Below are 20,310 nucleotides of genomic sequence, written 5' to 3'. Positions count from 1 at the left end.
TAAGGTATCATCAGTAGGGATCGAATCATATACATAACAAAGCCCCCATAAAGGAAAATCCTAAAATTTTCATAAGCAGCGTGAAGTTGATGACTAATCCAGTCAGCATAAGGAGAACATATCTGGTCATTTTCATCCACTGGCCCCAGAGTTCTTTGACTGAGATAGGTATGGACAATAACGGAAGCAGGAGGGGGGCAAAGTACATGTAGAAAGGGCAGGCAAGAAGGACACCTTCCAACTGCTCGAATCCCCGAGACCAATAATGTTGGTATGCGGGTGGTGTATACGTATATGCATATCATATCCGACATCAGCTGAAAAAGATGCACACACGTCTCCAAAGAAGAAAGCCCATAAGCGATTTATAAAGCGGGATTCGCAGACTGCATTGTGCACACTCGCATGAGCACAGCGCACAGAAAACATCTGAAAGCAATACCCATACATGAACACACCGAGACAAAAAGTCATCACATTTGAAGACTGTATACAGATCAGCGCCACATACACCATGATAAATCCCATTGAAGTGATGCACCAGTCCACCCCATATCTATCCCACCAACTGCATTGGTTCACAAAAGCAATCACTTCTTTGTTTAGTCCGAGAATTTCGGTAATTTGTCTATCTTGACGCGATCGTATACAATCTCCGACCCACTTTCTTTGTTGGAATCTTTCTCCGAGACCGCGAATGACATCTTGATGCGAGGTCGCTGGTAAGGACGAGAAAAGTGACAGCAAATGCCGAGCCAACGGTATCTATAATCATGAGGTGCACTTTGAACCCGAGGGAGTAATAATTAATTAAGAAGAGTAACAATTTCTTTCTTTATAAATATTAAATAAAACTCACTTAAAAATTACTTTGTATTATTTAATTTTATTGAAATATAAATTTATTAAATAAAATATTTTTTTTTTAATTTTTCATCACCTAAAAGCGGGGATTTATGCTTAAACTCATTTAATATTAATGAATCATCCCCTAATCTAGAGGTGGAGGACGAAAAACAAAGATGGAGTCGTGTTTAGCAGTGGAGAGAGAAGTGGAAAGAGTTTTATCAAAAATTATCGGTCTCCAGGACCACTCGAAGAAAAATTTAGAAGAATTGATTTCTTCCATACAAAGTATTCAAAAAGAACTTAATGAAGGTATGCGTTTCATCCTCGAGAATGTAAATATTCCAGATAAACATCACTGACTTCAGTTCTTTGTCCAGAAAATGTTGAAATTATCTTTTTAAATACTTTAATACATTCAAGATAGTTTAAAACAATTGCGTATAATCATAAGAATGATTAATTATAGTAATTAAATTTAATCCATTTTACTTATTAAGAGGTCTAAAGTTTCTAACTCGAATTTCCTCTATGTGATTTGTAGCCCCAGCTGATCATGAAATTACACCCACACAGTCCATAATCTTGATGCAGACAATTCGGAAAATAAAAGAAGCCATATCTAGGATGGGTCAGGAACACAAAGACCTACACAGCACAGTGTCAAAAGTTGGCAAGGCTGTTGATAGGGTGAGATTTTACGCTTGTAAAATGTTTAGTTTCTATTTTAAAGCACATCATAGCACGGATTAAATGAAGAAGAGTTTTTTTTGTATTAGAATTTAATTTACTTTATCCATAACATATCACTTTATCCCCAGAATTTTGTGACAGACTTTACCTCCATATCTCAAGACTGTAATTTGAGGACGAGAACAAGAAAACTCCTGCTAATGAAGTGATTGCGGAACATTTCATGAAGACAGGGCATGCTACACATCGCAGATGCTCTGATTGAGGTAAGAGAACTAATTTAAGTTATTTCTGAATCATTTTTTTTTCTGAGTACCTCTCTCTGAATCGATCTGTTTGAAGTGAAAAAAAAAAAGACCAGAAATATTTCCTTGTGTGTCGTAGGATGCAAATTTAGAAATTGCTGCAGACAAGAAGGAGCCATTTTTGGAGCTTCACAGGATTCTGGGCGGACTGAAACAGAAGGATCTGACTCCAGCATTAAGGTGACCAGAGTTTACTGATCCATGTCTATGTTGTGATTGTTCTGTAATGACTCCATTTATTTATACACAGAAATAGTACTAACCTTTTTCAAGGTATTATGAAGCAGCTGCCTTTAAAGTACGAGTGTATGGATATGACATACATGTATTTACAATATAGATGAGTAGTTTTTTCTTTTAGCATATTTAATTAAAGTATGAAAAGCATGACAAACGTTAATATTAATTATTGACATTATTTACATAGGTGGGCGGAGGAGAACAGAGAACGGTTAAATGAGATTCGTAGCTCATTGGAGTTTAAGCTTCACCGCCTGCAGTTTATTGATCTCCTTAAGCAGGGCCCCTCCTCCAGTCTCAGGCTCTACAGTACTCTAGGAACTTCGCTCCGTTCGCAGACAGACACGCCAGAAGTACGGTCTTGTCTAATTGCAGAAAATTTATCTTTTGGACGTTCCTTTTTTCCTTACAAAAACTGGATCATGATTTGTTTAGATAAATTTTTGTTACTTGTTTAATATGATATACATTGTAATTTTTTACTTTTTTTTTTTAAATCAATGTCTTTGGATTCTTGATTCAGGGTGTTTCCTTTTGTACGTTATTCATTATTTTTTTGTAATTAGGATTTTGATGTTTTTTTGTATACAGTGTAGATAAATTTACAGATTCTGTTGGGTACAATGCTGTATATACAGCAGGGAATTGTTTTGATTTTCTTTTTTCCCCTGTAGATGTACAGATTCTAATGGAGAGTATACTGTATAAACAGCAGGGATTTGTTTTCAGATGTAGCTAACCCCCTGTAGATTTACAGACTCCAATTATCTAATTGTTTTGTTTTTTCCTGAGATTTACATATGGAGCAGTTGTTTTTAAAGCAAGAGTTTATGTGTATTTTTTTTACATGTTTTTGGCGATATAAAATGACTAATTTAAATTTTCTCGCACATATTTCTAAAGTATGAAAGTTAAAGCATGACTCCAACTTGTTCAAAGTCCAATTTCCGTTAAATATATAGGTGGGCGGAATATAATACAGAACGGTTAAATGAGATTTTGTTGTCTCCCTGGAGTTTAAGCTCCATCGTACCTACAGCAGGGTATTGATCTCCTTAAACAGGGCCCCTCCTGGCTCCGATCTACTGGGACGAGATCTCAGGCCCTCCAGTACTCTGCAGGGAATCTCTGTGGAAAGTCCATTCGTGTCAGGTGGACATTTTAGAGGTATTACATTTTTAAATACTGGACAGAAAATTTTTTTTTTTTACAATATGGATGGACTTTTAAGATAATAAGGTTGTATTTTTGTTTCATGTTTTTTTAAAGAATCAAAGTCTTTTGATACTTGATTCTTATGTATTTTGTTTGCAAAGATATTTATGCTCCTTTTGTTTCCTATAACTGGATGTTGGTATTTTTAATTTACAATGTAGATATGCATATTCGATACTATGCTGTATAAACAGCAGGGCCTTGTTTTCATTCTGTTGTCTTTTCTCCCTCTTAACATCAGACAAGTGATGCAGCAGAGACAGGTGTCATCTGGAGCAGTAAGGAGGAACTGCCGGTCAGTATGGGTATTGATGTCAATAAATACAACTTACATACTTCTTTACCTCCTGTAGCCCCAATCTACTTTTAAATCTGTGATGTGTTTCCTCAGGGAAGACAAAAAAAGGAAAGAATGTCTGTAGATGAGTTCCACTCAGTGTCAGGAGTCAGAGAAAAAATACATAAAATTTTAAGACATAGATTTTAAAATTAATTTGTCCATGTGTGTGTATTTTAAATAAAGTGCTGCGCCACAGCATGATACGCCCGTCAAACAATTAAAATTTGCTGCAGTTTAGCGTGCAAGAAAATCATGTTGGTTTGAATTTAAGATTTCCACTGATTTTCAGTTCTTTTATTTAACCATTCCACATACTGAAATAAAATTTGGTATACAGATATATCACATCATATCTATGCAAGTTCTGTTGTGGTTGTCAAATGCCCATCATTTGAACAATATCAAATTAGTGCCACCTTAATCTTAGAAAAATTTCAATTATTTGGCTGTTCCATTGACATATTTCTTTAACTGCCAGCACTTCTTCTGTCTAATCCCCACAGGATACAGATAAGACTGCTTGGTATACAGATATATCAGATGAATATCAAGGTCAAGTTCTGATTTGGGTATGATTGCGCCATTTTTGACAGAGTTATGCCCTTTAAACATATAAAAATTCAAAGATTTTTTTTGGGTTGAAGTGGTGCATAAGTGTTTTAATATTTAATTCTTGTTGGACATGCTGAAGGTGCCTAAATAAATTAGCTTTTACAGTTGATAAGTATTAAGAAAACTTATACTATATTTATTTTCTGGTGTAAAAAGAATTCTTTCCTTTAATACAAATCCCCCCCCCCCTATTTATATAGTTATAGTTAACACTGCTCCTCTGTTTCAATATTTGTGCTTGCTGCTTGGCGTTACATACCACTCCTTAAGATATAACTTTGCCTGATTGTGACTGTTTATACAGTGAAATGCATCTTATACCTGCTCGGCTATTTTGTAATATCCTGAACGCGCGTCTACCCTTTATGACTTCACTCCTCTGTTTATATAGTTTTAGTTAACCCTGCTCCTCTATTTCAGTATCCGCGCTGGCTTTCTGTGTTATATAAAGGAAAACTCCTTAACATCAGACATTGATAATAAAATATAGGGGTCTATTATGCAGCAAATTAGGAACTGCCGGTTCATTTTAAAACTGGTTAAATGAGCTATTTTTAATCCTTAGGCTTACCCATCAAAGTACAATATACTAGTGAACCAATGCTATTACTCAGTTAGATCCTCTTAACTTCATTAATTCATCAGTTTGAAATCAAATTTCTGTTATCAATTTCCACAAATAAGTAAACAGGTTTTCTATAAAACAAAACAAATTTGTTATAGATTGCTGTCAAGTATATGCTTAAAAAGTAGGGCATGAAACTTGATTTAACACTTTTTCTCGCAGCCAAATAAAAGTTGGTTTACAGTCAATAGACATAGAGAAAAAAAAAGATTTCACAAATGTATACATAAGAACATAAATTTCAAACTAAGTTAAGTCTGTGCGATGTACATGTGTTTTGTAATATTGTTACACTGATGAAGATTTTTATGATGATAATGTTGATGATATGATGAATTTTTTGATGAAATGATGTCTATGAAGATGATGTTGATGTAGATAGCAATGTTGATGTTTTAGGTCACCTGAGTAAACTCAGGTGACCTCTGTTATCCGTTTCGTCGTCCGTCGTCATTCGTCGTGCGTCGTTCGTCGTGCGTTAACATTTGAAATTGATAGGTTTTTGCCTTCACTTATTAACTATATGGTGATGATGATGATGTTGTTGATGATGATGATCATGTTTTGTAGGTGGAGATAGACTTTGTTAGGGAGTTAAGATACCACTCTATCTTTGTTGATGATGATATGTTGATGATGTTAATTATATGATGATGATGATGTTTGTAGGTGGAGATAGACCTTGGTAGGGAGTACAGATATCACTCTATCTTCGCTTGCCCGATCCTCCGACAACAGAGTACAGATATGAAACCCTCCAATGAGATTGATCTGTGGTCATGTGATCTCTCCGACGCCCTCAACAAACTCTCCAATAACAACAAGTATGTGAATACAAAATTTTAATGAGTCTCAATATTTTGTAAGGCAGAAAATCATATGTGTTTTTATGTGTAAAGTTTTATATTCTCTCATACTCCTTAAAAAGTGAATTTTCCTATCATCATTGAAGTTGAATTTATTTTCCATTCAGTCTCACAGATTTTTCAAATACTAAAAAGAACAATGATAAATAAAACAACTCACTGCATACTTGTTGATGCTGATGAAATTAATTTTACTATGTAATTGTGTATTGTAGAGTGAAATGCCCCTACTGTCCGGTAGAACAGCTCCCATCAGATGCTAAACAAGTCTTCTTCTGAGTGACTTATACCTCAACACAGCAAACAATGAGATATGTTTACACTCACATGTATCTCCTGCTATTCAGGGTGTTTTAACATCTGAAGGAATAAATCAGTGTGATTGATATCACAAGACAGCAAAAATAAAGAAATGTATAGATTTCCTGCTACTTTCCTCTATATAACACCAGGAGGGTTATATTTGTGATTGGAACGCTACCAGTCAGATCATGTTTATACTTCAACCAATCAAAAATTGTTAAGTCAGCTGTGCCGACCCTTTGTTAAGACTGGTACCAAAGAAACATCTTTGTTTTATAAAGAGTTACATGTTTCTCGATGAAATATGGGTGTGATTTATTTGTTTCATATGTCTGTAAATCAACACTAAATGATTTATGTTCAGAACCAAAAAAAATTGACAAAAAAAAAAAAACAAGAAAAATTTACACTTTTCTGATATTTACATTGAAGTCAGTCTAAAGGAAATGTAGATGTAAATCAAAGTGAATCCCTTTGAGATAAATTTCCTCTTCTATTGTATAATTGATGTAAAAATACTATTTGTATTTGCTTTTAGTACAAATGATATAAGGTGTATGTTGCTACGTGTACATACTGTATATAAAGAAGTATTTATAGTGTTTGTTGGGATTTTTTCTTAAGAAAAGCACCACATTGTAAAGATAATGTAGAGACAGGTTCATGGACATAGTCCTATAAACATTTCGATTTTATATGATTTTAGTGGACATCCAAGACAACACGACTAGTAATAATGTGGATCAATATCAATAACCAAGATAAGATATACAATGTATACATTGAACTAGAAACATTATTATGTGTTGATTAGGGGAATTTAGAGTCCAAGATCTTTTATGTATTAGTACTGATTTTGAAAAGCATAAAAAATATGAGGAGCACTGTATGTATGTACATGTGTAAATGTAAAGTTATACACTCTACAAAATCATCAATTTGAAGATGCCATTTACAGTATTGTTTTAATATTATCATTGCAGATATCTTAAGTTAATGAAAATAAATACAAAGGTGTGCAATTTTGTATTGAAATAAAAATTTCAATTTGTTATGTAAATATTAATACATTAAATTATTGAAGATATTGTTGTATATTGTTTTTAGCTCACCTGAGCCGAAGGCTCAAGTGACTTTCTGATCACATTTTGTCTGTAGTCCGTCTTTGTCCTTTGTCTGTCTGTCTGTCTGTAAACTTTTCACATTTTCGACTTCTTCTCAAGAACCACTGGGCCAATTTCAACCAAACTTGCCACAAAGCATCCTTGGGTGAAGGGGATTCAAGTTTGTTCAAATGAAGGACCACGCCCTCATTCAAGGGGAGATAATTGGGAAATAATAAAAATTTGGTGGCATGTTTTAAAAATCTTCTTCTCAAGAACCACTGTGCCAGAAAAGATGAAACTTATATGGAAGTATCCTCAGGTAGTTTAGATTCAAGTTTGTTCAAATCATGATCCACGGGGGTAAGGCAGGGCCACAAGGGCCCGACCAAAGTTTTACATAAAAAATATGTAGGAAAATTTTTTAAAAAATCTTCTTCTCAAGAATAACAAAGCCATAATTGATCATATTTATATGGAAGCATCTTGCGGAAGTGTAGATTAAAGTTTGTTCAAATCATGACCCCCAGGGGTAGGGCGGGGCCAAAATGGTCAACCAAAGTTTTACATAGAAATATATAGGAAAATTCTTTAAAAATCTTCTTCTCAAGAATAACAAAGCCATAATTGATCATATTTATATGGAAGCATCCTAAGGTAGTGTAGATTCAAGTTTGTTCAAAGCATGACCCCCGGAGGTAGGGCGGGGCCACAATGGCCGACCAAAGTTTTAATTAGAAATATTTAGGAAATTTTTTTAAAAATCTTCCTTCTCAAGAACCACTGTGCCAGGAAAGATGAAACTTATATGGAAGCATCCTCAGGTAGTGTAGATTCAAGTTTGTTCAAAGCATGACCCCCGGAGGTAGGGCGGGGCCACAATGGCCGACCAAAATTTTACATAGAAATATATAGGAAAATTTTTTAAAAAGTCTTCTTCTCAAGAATAACAAGGCCATAATTGATCATATTATATGGAAGCATCTTGCGGAAGTGTAGATTAAAATTTGTTCAAATCATGACCCCCAGGGGTAGGGCGGGTTAAAATGGCCAACCAAAGTTTTACATAGAAATATATAGGAAAATTCTTTAAAAATCGTCTTCTCAAGAAAAATAGCAAAGCCATGATTGGTCATGGGACTCTTTGGATTTAAACTTTTCAACAATACACCAATTTCTACTTTTTCCAAGCCACAGTTCTCAGGTGAGCGATGTGGTCCATGGGCCTCTTGTTAGCTCTTCTGAGCCAAAGGCTCAAAGAACTAATGCTATGGCCATTTGTGTGGTGTGCGTTAACTTTTTAGAATATGGACCATAACTCAAGAACCCCTTGGCCAATCATTGTCAAATTTGTTACAGGGTATCCTTGGCCCAAGTGCTACCATTTGTACTAAAACTAGGGGTGGGGCCCTAAAACAAGGGGAGATAATCAGGAAAATGGAACCAAAAGTACTGGTTGCTAAAAATCTTCTTCTCCAGAACCACCAGGCAGATTTTCACCAAACTTACAAACAAGGGTCGAGATATGTTGAAGATTAAAAATTGTTCAAGGCATGACCCTGGGGCAAAGGGTGTGGTCTCAAGGTCACTTCAAAGTTGACCAAAATTTACACTTAATAAAAATGTTGATATTTTGCTTACTATAAAGACTAGGATCATGAAATCTTGTAAGTTGATGCATCTCAGGACTTCACATCATGTTAATACAAAAGTAGGTCACAGTGACCTACTTTTCAAATTTTGCGGGCATTTGTGTTCAAATTGATTTGAAGGCATATTTTGGACACTTTAAGGCCTATGATCATTAAACTTTGTCAGTTGATGCATCTTTGGATCTCAAACAAGGTCAAAATAAAAGTAGGTCATTGTGACCTACTTTTTGAAGTTTATGACTTTACCTTTTAAAAACATTTAATCCCATTATTTCAGACACCGAGGGGTTTTTAAATCAACAAATTTTATCAGTTAAATGCATCTTTGGTCTTCAAAAAACGTGACCAAAAAGTAGGTCACTGTGACCTACTTTTGACATTTTATGGCTATATTTTAGTATCTCAGGTACTTATTGGCCTAGAATCATCAAACTTTGTCAGTTGATGCATCTTTGGTTTTAGAATTCACGTTTAAAAGTAGGTCACGGTGACCTATTTTTACATTTTATGGCTAGATTTATGTATATCAGGTACTTATTGGCTTAGAATCATCAAACTTTGTCAGTAGATGCATCTTAGGTTTTTGGAGCATGTCGACCAAAAAGTAGGTCACGGTGACCTACTTTTGAATATATCAGGTACTGATTGGCTTAGAATCATCAAACTTTGTCAGTAGATGCAGCGTGGGTTTTTGGAGAATGTCGACCAAAAGTAGGTCACGGTGACCTACTTTTGACATGTTATGGCTATATTTAGGTATCTCGGGTACTTATTGGTTTAGAATCATCAAACTATGTTATTTGAAGCATCTTGGATTTTTTTAGAATGACCATCGAAAAATAGGTCCAGGTGACCTGCTGGTGATATTTATGCGCAAGTGAGTTAAGGCTATATATGGGAATTTCTATGCAAATGAGCTATTAAAAATGCATAAGTTGTATATTTTATGTACAGAGAAGGTTCAAATTGATTTTCTTATACATACTCAGTACCCACAGTTTATTTATGCAAGTGCACATTATGATCATATTATGACGTCATTGTTCTCTCCCATTCAAGGTATTAAATCACATCAACAAAATCACGTCGGCGCAAGGGCATATCCTATATGATTTAAAATAAATAATGTATAATATGAAGGAGAATATTCTTAAAATTAATAAAATTGCTGCACAAATCCTATACGCGTTCTCAATTGATAAAAATTTTCGATAACTAACACTGGACAGTGAATTTTTACCCCGTTAAAACTTAAAACTGCACGAATAATAAGTAAACAATTGCAGTGCCGACATTTGTGCAGCGATATCTGAAATCCTTGGAAAACCTGCGTCTTTTTATACCTTGTTTCTTTAAAATAAAGTAAGTTATGCCCTTCGCCCAAACAATTTTGTTGATGTTTCTTATAAAGTTGTGTAGTAAAGGTCGATGACGTCATCATTTGACGTCATAATGTGTACTGGGTATCGCATGTCGTGGGTACCAATAATGTATAAGAAAAGTAAGTCTTAACGTTTTCTGTGCGGTAGGTAGAGCAATTATGGAATTTTAAATAGATATTTTGCACAGGAACCTCCATATGTAGCCTTAACTCACATGTGTGGCCATATTTAAGTATTCTAGGGTAATTATTGGCTTAGAATTGTCAGACTTTGTCAGTTGATGCACCTTGGGTTTTCGGAGAATGTTGACCAATAAGTAGGTCACTGTGACCCACTTTTGAGTATCTCAAGTACTCATTGGCTTAGAATCATCAATCTTTGTCAACTAATGCATCTTGTGTCCTCAGAAAATTTCAATCAAAAAGTTGCCTGGTCACCATGACCTACTTATAGTATTTTATAGTTACATTTATATATCTTCAGCCCTAACTGGCTAAGAATCATCAAACTTGTCAGTTGATGCATCTTGGGTCTTTAAGACCCAAGATGCATCAACTGACAAGTTTGATGATTCTTAGCTAGTTAGGGCTGAAGATATATAAATGTAACTATAGAGGATAGATTGTATAATTTATCAGAAAAGCGATTAAGGCCCTAATGGGCCTCTTGTTATTAATATAATTGTGAAATTGAGAAAAATATGAAAACTAAAATGTAACAAATACTAAACTACAGTGAATGCACATGTTGAACTTGGAATTCATGTTTGGATTTATTTTAAACCCTCCACCCTAAGAGAGAAAATCATAGAAAACATTCTGAAAGAAATACTGTACTGTATATAATTTGCCCCTTTCCCTAAAAAATTTTGTTTTGTATCGAAATTGTTCTCCAAACTACTGTAGACAGAGAAACTTTAGCCCCTTTTTATTTTTACCTTTAAGTTATTTAAAAAACAAGAGGCCCATGGGCCACATACTCACCTGAGAAGCTTTGACCATTCTGTTCTTTACCAGATTATCCTCTTGTAATACATATTGTGACCCCATCCTACCCCACTAATCATAATTTAGACAATTTGAAATCTACACTACCCCAGGATGCTTCCACATAAATTTCAGCTTTTCTGGCTCAGTGGTTCTTGAGAAAAAGATTTTTCCAATAGATTTCTATGTAAAACTTTGAAATTCCCCATTGTTGTCCCGCCCACCCCCCGGGGTCATGATTTGAAGAATTTAGAATCTACACTTTCCCAGGATGCTTCCACATAAGTTTCAGCTTTTCTGGCCCAGTGGTTCTTGAGAAGAAGATTTTTCCTATAGATTTCTATGTAAAACTTTGATTCCCCATTGTGGCCCCGCCCAACCCCCCGGGGGTCATGATTTGAAGAATTTAGTATCTACACTACCCCAGGATGCTTCCACATAAGTTTCAGTTTTTCTGGCCCAGTGGTTTTTGAGAAGAAGATTTTTAAAGATTATTCCTATAGATTTCTATGTAAAACTTTGATTCCCCATTGTGGCCCCGCCCAACCCCCCGGGGTCATGATTTGAACAATTTAGAATCTACTCTACCCCAGAATGCTGCCACATAAGTTTAAGCTTTTCTGGCTATGTGGTTCTTGAGGAGAAGATTTTTTCTATATATTTTTGTATAAAACTTTGATTCCCCATTGTGGCCCTGCCCACCCCCCAGGGGTCATGATTTGAACAATTTAGAATCTACACTACCCCTGGATACTTTCACATAAGTTTCAGCTTTTCTGGCCCAGTGGTTCTTGAGAAGATTTTTTTAATGATCCCAACCTATTTTTGTCTTTTCTTGATTATCTCCCCTTGTGAGGGGACTTGGCCCTTCATTTTTACAATTTAAATTCCCCTACACCCATGGATGCTTTGTACGAAGTTTGATCAAAATTGGCCCAGTGGTTCTTGAGAAGAAGACAAATGTGAAAAGTTTACAGATGGACGGACAGCTGGACAGCAAGACGGATGACGGACAAAAGGTGATCAGAAAAGCTCACTTGAGCCTTCGGCTCAGGTGAGCTTAAAACAAATTATAAATACATGTACTGTAAAATCACTAATTTTTGTGGGGGTTTAAATTTCATTGTTTTCGAGGCAAAGAGAGTCTCACGAATTTATGACCACTACAAAATGTAAAATTTAATATACATTACTGCTTGCACACAATGCATTTACAAACACCATTTAGTGAAGCTATATAACACAAGTCGTTAATTAAAACCCTTGGTCAATGTTTCTTGATTAATTATTAAGACTAAGAGCCAATTCAATCTGTTCAACCATCTTTGTTATCATACAGCATTGTATCCTTGATTTTTAAGCTACTGTTACACAACAATTTGTTTCACTTGTTTTGAACACATTTAGAATATTGAACAAGAAGTAACAATAGAAAATCTGGGACAACTACACAATTACAAATTGAGCATCAAAATAAATACACATGTACATGTACTCTTTTAAAATCCGTTATCTAAAAATAACGTTTCATTTGTAGTTCACTATATTTTGAGACATCTCAGATATTGTGAGAGTTTTAAACGACTGACTATATGGAATATAAATTTTTCATTTACTGTAAGTTAATTACTTTTCCAAAAGGCCAATTAGGTTTTCCTCCTATGTTATTAGGAGTTTAAAATTGAATATCACAGTGTCTTGTGAAATTTCAGAGCTTAAACTTAAATTTAAATGCATTGCACTAAACTTTACATCGATTTTCTCTATATATGCACAATTTAAAAACAAAATTATGTACAAATTTCTGAATGTCAGGTGATTTAAAGTGCTTTCCCCTTAAATGTTCATTTACATGTAAAATTGTCAGACAAATAATATAATTATGATCCTCAACAAGCCAACAAAGAAGTATTTAAAGTACACGTGTTTATCTAAAAAAGGCAATAACAAAAACATTCATTTTCATACATAACAAAGTCATGATCTAATAATAAGACCAAAATTTGAGTTTATATTGCCTGAACATAGGAAAAATTTGAAATGAAAGTAAGAATTCATTGGAAACAATCAATTAAAAAAAAATCCTTACATTTTTTTCTTCATCTGAAAACAAAAAGCCAACAAGCAATAAAATGAACATTTTGTACAACAAATGCAATAAGTTACAGCCATATCAATGATCTGTAAAATAATAACGGAGATCTAACATATTTAACATACCCCGGTACATGTATATTACAGTCACACTTCCATAGGGCTGGGGCGGTATGAAATATTTTTATTTTAGGAATGAATTTAAGTCACAAAAAGGTGATTTAAAAAGTTTCTAAATTAGTTTTAGCACAACTAGTACTAGTATTTAATTAATATTGTACTTAATAACCACTAAATATAATTTCTAAAAATAAAATTAAGAGTAAAAACCCTAAAAATTTATAATACCTAACTGTGTTTAATTTTCAGAATTTTGGTTTGTAAGTATATACTAAAGAAAACTATCAGAACACATGACATACTGTATCTTAACCATTTGATATGCATGTTATCACAGGATACATGTACAGTTGAATACCTATATCTTAAATACCATGGATATGTCAAAGTAAACCTGAAGTCCAAACGGCTTATTATTTAAGGAATTTAACCCTGGATATCTCAAATCCCTGGAGTTTTTCCTCAGTCCCATAAAGTTCACCATAATTAGGTTCAACTGCAAGTTTTTATCACAGGATACATGTAACATCCCAGCCCTATTATTGATACATTAGACTGTCCATCACACCGAGTCTAGCTCTGGACGTAGAAGGAGAGATCACAGCTGTCGTACCCTGTGGTACAGAATGCTCTGCCCTGGGGATGGAGGAACTGCACCCCCACCAACTGCTGGTCCGTGACACACTCCTGGTATAAGTACTCAATCTGTAGTAGAATAATTCACTTTTTGTTTATCAAATTTAACTTTAAAACTTGATGATTTAATTACCATCCTGAACATCTCCTTGCCTTTGGGGAGGAGAAAAATACTTCATTTAATATCCATAATACTGTAACCCAACTATTATTTATGAGTTTAATATCATTTCTTGATTAAAATATCTACAAACATACAGTAAACTAAATGATTGGTGGTGAAAAATATTTGCAAGATAAAGAAGGTCACGAAACTGTCAGACATTTCTTACAAGCAAATAAAAGTTGGTTAACAGTACATTTTTATACATTCATTTTAAATAATCTCCATATTTTGGAAGTTGAGGCTTTTCTCTAGCTCTAGTTTCTCTAGCTAACTATAAAATTACTAATACATGTACCTTTATTTCCATACAGGATTTATTCAATGTAATATTTTAAAAGTCAAAAGATGAATTCCATACCTCTGGCATAGGGTTGCCTTCCTTTAGCTGCCACACTCGCACAAATGAATCCTCGCTCGCTGATAACAGCTGAAAATATAAATCAATATGAGGTTAGGAATATAGTACATATACTGTAAATTACTTTATATTCAGGAAAATTTTATTTTTTGCTTATTTAGGCAAGGTGATCTGCTCATGAAAATTTCCCTCTTGGTTATAGCGTAATTCTGATTAAAAACTATAATTAAAGAATACATTGAGCAATAACCAAAATTCATGAAAATTTTGTTCTGTTTATAAATACTGTAAAAGCACTTATAATTCCATGTGGTCATAATTCCGTGGAAACAAAATTTCTATTCAATCCGCGAGTATGAAATTATACAGATATCTTGGGTTGCCATTATATGTCCTTAATGAATCTTAAGTACGCTGTGACAAATTTCCGTGGAAAAATTGTGTTCACGTACATCACCTAAAATTAATGTAATTAATTTGAAAACTTCAACAGACTAGCACTTACTGAAAAAGCTAAAGATTCTGCATGGGCTTTCACAAAAAATAAGTGAAAAAGGGGAAAGTACGTCGACAGTATACCAATCATTAAACAATCTCACTAAAATGACTCCTAGCAAAAATTTTGTGATTTACAGTAACTGGGAAAAAGCTGTATCTGCAGATTGTCTATCAATACAACATAAGGGACACATTCTCTGCCTGTAACCTACCATTCCATTGTCAGATGCCACATCTAAGGCGGTGACCCAGCGAGCATGAGCATTAACCTGAACCGCCAGTTTAGCTGTTTCTGCCGAGTAGAGTCGTATCTGACCATTACCAAATCCAGCTACAATAACATTCTTCCACAAGGCAAGACTACTGCAAGGAAATCTGAAAAATAATTTATATACATGTACATTTATCAAAATACCAGTATGTCAAAAATATCAATCCTCTCTTATGTTATCTAGTACTTGAAAGAATGGGGACTGCATACTTATTCTAACAAATCCTGACTATCTGTAATGGAGTTAGTACATGTACCCTGACCCTGGGATGAAGCGAGTACCTACAGTACCCTGGCCCTGTGATGAAGTGAATACCTACCCTGACCCTGGGATGTAGCGAGTACCTACCCTGAGCTGAGCCTGGGATCTACCCTGAGCCTGTGATGGAGTGAGTACCTACCCTGAGCCTGTGATGGAGTGAGTACCTACCCTGAGCCTGTGATGTAGTGAGTACCTACCCTGAGCCTGTGATGTAGTGAGTACCTACCCTGAGCCTGTGATGTAGTGGGTACCTACCCTGACCCTGTGATGTAGTGAGTACCTACCCTGACCCTGTGATGGAGTGAGTACCTACCCTGACCCTGTGATGTAGTGAGTACCTACCCTGACCCTGTGATGGAGTGAGTACCTACCCTGACCCTGTGATGTAGTGAGTACCTACCCTGACCCTGTGATGTAGTGGGTACCCACCCTGACCCTGTGATTGAGTGACTACCTACCCTGACCCTGTAATGGAGTGAGTATCTACCCTGACCTCGTGATTGAGTGAGTACCTACCCTGAGTCTGTGATTGAGCGAGTACCTACCCTGAGTCTGTGATTGAGTGAGTACCTACCCTGAGTCTGTGATTGAGTGAGTACCTACCCTGAGTCTGTGATTGAGTGAGTACCTACCCTGAGCCTGTGATTGAGTGAGTACCTTCCCTGAGCCTGTGATTGAGTGAGTACCTACCCTGAGCCTGTGATTGAGTTAGTACCTACCCTGACCGTGTGATTGAGTGAGTACCTACCCTGACCCTGTAATGGAGTGAGTCTGTTTAAAATTAGTCCCTGAGAGTGACCAGATGATGATGTTTCCTTGCTCGTCTGAACTGACCATGGTGTTTCCACTAGAAGCTAAATCACACACAGGGTGTCTATGTCCTACAATCATTATAATGTTCTATCAATTGAAAACAATACTGAGGAAATTAGCTTTTATAATCTTGAGCATTTTCCACCCTTTTAGAAAATAAACTTCATTGTAATATTTTTATTAACATATTTGCCATATGCTTTTTCATCCAGGATCTGTAGAATATGAAATTAACAGTTTGTTGCCCTGACATCACATTTTGGTTACTTACCTATTAAGCTTCCTTTCAATGTGACATTTGTTCCTTTGGCTGGAACATTAAATACGTGAATTTCTCCCAGCTGTGTACCTAGACAAAAGACAAAAATATCATCAAAACTGTCAGCCCATGAATTCTGCACAGATCAAAGCTTGGCAAATCAAAATTTTCTAATTTACAAAAACTGAATTTGTTATATGTGGTATTTATGAGAAATTATTCCTTAAAACTTTGCATCATAAAGTATCTGATACCCTTCTTCCATCATCTCTTCATAGCAAAAAATATATGTCTTTATAAGGCTTAATATGTTAACAAGAAGCTTACCAATACAGATAAAATTTTCTCCTATTCCTGCAATTCCTCTTCCAAAATTGGCATGTTCTGAAACAAAGTGTTACCAAATATTTCAAGATGAGTGTACATGTATGTTAGATGCTCAGGGTCATTATTCAGACAAAATAATTTCACTTCCAACAACCATTTTCTCTTCTTTCAGTTCGATTTTCCTTTTTATCCAAAGGACATTGTGTAGGTTACCTATACTTAAAATCAGGTTTGGTACAAATCTCCTAGTCACATAGGAAATTTTAATGATTCTTCCTTTGTAAAATCATGAGACATGTAGCATTTAATTGACTGATTTAATTTATAAAATCAATCATTACCTATTTTACAAATCATAAAATATGTTAAGATGGCTACTTTGTGGTGTATGGTAAAAATCATGATTATACATGTATTACCTAATATGTCTGTGCTGTTGATATCACCTAGAGCATGCCAGTATATCATTGCAGACCCATCTGATTCAAACATCTGTACAAAAAGAAAAAAAAAACACTAATTAGAACCAGGATACTTACAACGCATGCTAAAATTCCATATACATGTACATGTTTACTAAACTTTTAGTCTACATTCATATTTATAAACTCTTGATAATAAAACACTTATTAGGCAGTATAGGCAATTCTACTGAATAAATACAGACTCTAAGGATGAACAAGGCAGGGATCTTCCACTACCCCTTGTAGGGCCGAATATGGGCCCAATTCCAAATTGTAAAATCACTCCATTTTTCCCAAAAATGAGCAGCCTGTGTTTAAGTTTTGAAAAATTTATGTGAAACAAACCTGGTTAGGTTTGAACTCTTAATGAAATGAACATAATTTTTGGAGACTTGGCTAAACTTTATCATAATACAGGTAGATCTATTTTCTGAAGTAAAGTTCTGAATAACGAAGTAAAAAATCAATGTTACCTATCATAAGTCATTAAGTGTTAATTTATTGAAATACATCTTGCTATAAAATTTCCCCAAAAGTTGTAAAATGTTGTAAAATTCCAAATAGTAAGGGCCTGGGCCCCATTCCCAAATTGGGGTGGAAAATCCCTGCAAGGAAAAGGGAAAGACTTTGTTACAATACATGTATACATTTAACTTTTCATGATTGTTGTTTATACTATTACTGCTACATATAATACTGTATAGCATGTTATTTTAGCGCGTTGCTAATTTTAGCTTATTTTGTTGATTTGATGGTAGCCCACTATTATTTTAATCGCTAAAATAGTAAGTACTCTTGAGTCTTCTAAGCATTCATCTGCAAACAGCTGAAATTCTGTGTCCGCTAAAATAAAATACGCCAAAATTATTGGCATACCTTTGAGCAGGCAAAACGTAAAATTTTACACCCTTCATTCAAGAAAACTTGCTATACAGTATGAATGGAGACATTTACCTGTATTCCTTTTAATGAAGTTAAAATAAAAACTGTCCTTGTAGGAAGACATATCCATTTGGCCTAAAAACATAATTTAAAACAACATTATTTAACATAGTTCCTTATGAATGTCAACAAGCATGTTTTCCAGGCAGATGCAAAAATATTCTATTTCTAGACTCCCTGAAATATCACACTATTTTTCTTTGATATTTATTTTGTTAGCATATGTTCCTCTTCTTGAGAAATTTCAAAAAAAAAAATACAAATGTGTTTCAAAAAAGAAAATCTGGCAAGTTAATAGGATACCACTGTAGCAAGATAGAAGGAAGATATTAAAGAAAGCTGTGAACAAATTATCCCCCGTCTCATAAAGATGCTCTTCCATATGTTCAATGTCAACTGAATTTGTCTGATAGTCACAGAAAATCTCTGTAGTAATATACAGTTGTTGACTGGGGTAGTTGGAAATAAGTCGATGTGTTGAATTAGCGTGCAAGCTGTTGCCCAAGGCTGCAGGCTGCTGGCAACAGTTTGCACTCTGGTCGAACAGATTGACTGTATCCCAAGACTTCTGCCGACAACTGTTTTTTTATATTCCTTTGTTGAATGAAAAGATTACTCAGTTTAGCTCTATTAGATGTCAGTAGGCAATAGTCTTTTTTAATAGTTCCTAGTTTTTTCAGGGACTTGAAGGAGGTATATTCCCTAAGTTGGCAAGTATAAAATAAGTCCCTGATATTTAGTAGGGTTAATTTTACAGTCCTGTACGTTATATTGCATTTTTATTGTAGATAATGTATACATCAGGTCTGGTACAATCACTAGATTTAGCTACATAGCTTGATTAACCTACATAGCTTAATTTACATACCTGAGGTAGCTTTATTTAGCTACCAAATTGATTTATTTCTATCAAAAAGCATTTTTCTCAGGGTGTGCAGACAATATCATTTTGATGCAGTGATTATTTTCAACTCTGAACTCATCTGAAAACAACTCATGAAAAAATCCCTCTTGGAAAAAATGTCTTTTTTTGTGCAGTTGCAATCAAAGTTCTGAAAGTTTTGGGGCTTTGTATGACAGTTAGAACAGTTACTCCTTGAATGAAATGACAAAGAAGTCCAGTTCCGGTTAACACGATCATAGGTCGGTAATTATTCAGCACAATGTGAAGTAATCATACTCAGTCATGCCTCACCACACCTCACCGTATGGTCAGATAACCAAACAATGGAATTACATGTTTTGCTCTAAATTGTCCAAACGCAGCAATGTATAAACTATCTCTGCTTTGAATTGTTTTTTAAAGCCTCCCTATTATAAATATCAATAGTCATTTCATTGCGACCTTTTGTCTCTTTTTCATAAAAAGAAAACGTTTGAAAACTTACCTTGAAATAGCTAAATAAAGCTACCTGAGGTAGGGAAATATAGCTACGTAGGTAATTCTACCTACGTAACTAAATCTAGTGATTGTACTGGACCTGTACATGGACCAATCAATGCATCGAGGAAATTCGAATTAAAGTTTCTTTATATCTGAAATCTTCATTGAATACATAGATAGTAATTATTACTTTGACACAATGAAATATATACTTGTATAATCATTGGTGTGCTCTGCTGGGCCGCCGAAGGTTCTTTGCAGACGATGTTTCTGCTATTGACTGTGGATCCATCAGTTGATGCCGATATAATGTTGACAACAGCTTTATGGACGACGGCATAGTTCAGGACTCCTTTCTCCAAAGCAACCAACACAGAAAGGTTGTTCGTAAGCGAAGATGCGCTGCTTTTCAAAATTAAAGGCTTCTCTTTGCGGTACATAGTGGAAAATTATGATTAGGTGTCGTTGAAACTTGTGTTGCTCGGTACGCGAGATAGCGCATGCGCTAATAAGACACAAAATAACTATTTGATAGGTCATACACTAAA

General features: G+C 34.9%; 1 protein-coding gene and 2 pseudogenes across 1 annotated transcript; 1 reads left to right on the top strand and 2 right to left on the bottom strand.

Annotated features, from left to right (window-relative positions):
• Window positions 1-8: 8 nt before the first annotated feature.
• LOC134261892 (fatty acid desaturase 6-like) lies at window positions 9-766 on the bottom strand (annotated as a pseudogene).
• A 250-nt stretch (window positions 767-1,016) lies between these two features.
• LOC134261891 (E3 ubiquitin-protein ligase RMND5A-like) lies at window positions 1,017-6,147 on the top strand (annotated as a pseudogene).
• Window positions 6,148-12,370: 6,223 nt separating this feature from the next.
• On the bottom strand, window positions 12,371-20,267 carry LOC134261890 (WD repeat-containing protein 54-like). Its single transcript, XM_062744283.1, has 9 exons — window positions 19,975-20,267; window positions 18,391-18,453; window positions 17,392-17,464; window positions 16,973-17,029; window positions 16,658-16,735; window positions 16,322-16,454; window positions 15,253-15,415; window positions 14,543-14,611; window positions 12,371-14,087 (listed from the first exon to the last, which is right to left on the bottom strand). The coding sequence occupies exons 1-9, from the start codon at window positions 20,200-20,202 to the stop codon at window positions 13,956-13,958; spliced, it is 996 nt and encodes a 331-aa protein (XP_062600267.1). The 5' UTR covers window positions 20,203-20,267; the 3' UTR covers window positions 12,371-13,955.
• Window positions 20,268-20,310: the final 43 nt, after the last annotated feature.

This window comes from Saccostrea cucullata, unplaced genomic scaffold (genome assembly GCF_032062105.1).
Source record: "Saccostrea cucullata isolate Sc308-1 unplaced genomic scaffold, CSIRO_AGI_Scuc_v1 ctg10744, whole genome shotgun sequence".
Taxonomy (NCBI): domain Eukaryota; kingdom Metazoa; phylum Mollusca; class Bivalvia; order Ostreida; family Ostreidae; genus Saccostrea; species Saccostrea cuccullata.
Note: the sequence above shows the minus strand (reverse complement) of the source record. Positions and strands in the feature narration are given on the sequence as shown.

Bases quoted from the DNA above. Each gene is read 5' to 3' on its own strand.
- LOC134261890 (XM_062744283.1), bottom strand. From the start codon at position 20,202: ATGTACCGCAAAGAGAAGCCTTTAATTTTGAAAAGCAGCGCATCTTCG. The intron at 18,454-19,974 runs GTATATATTTCA...TTATGTTTTTAG, and splicing joins GCACACCAATGATTATACAA to GCCAAATGGATATGTCTTCC. The intron at 17,030-17,391 runs GTAATACATGTA...ACTTTGTTTCAG, and splicing joins CAACAGCACAGACATATTAG to AACATGCCAATTTTGGAAGA.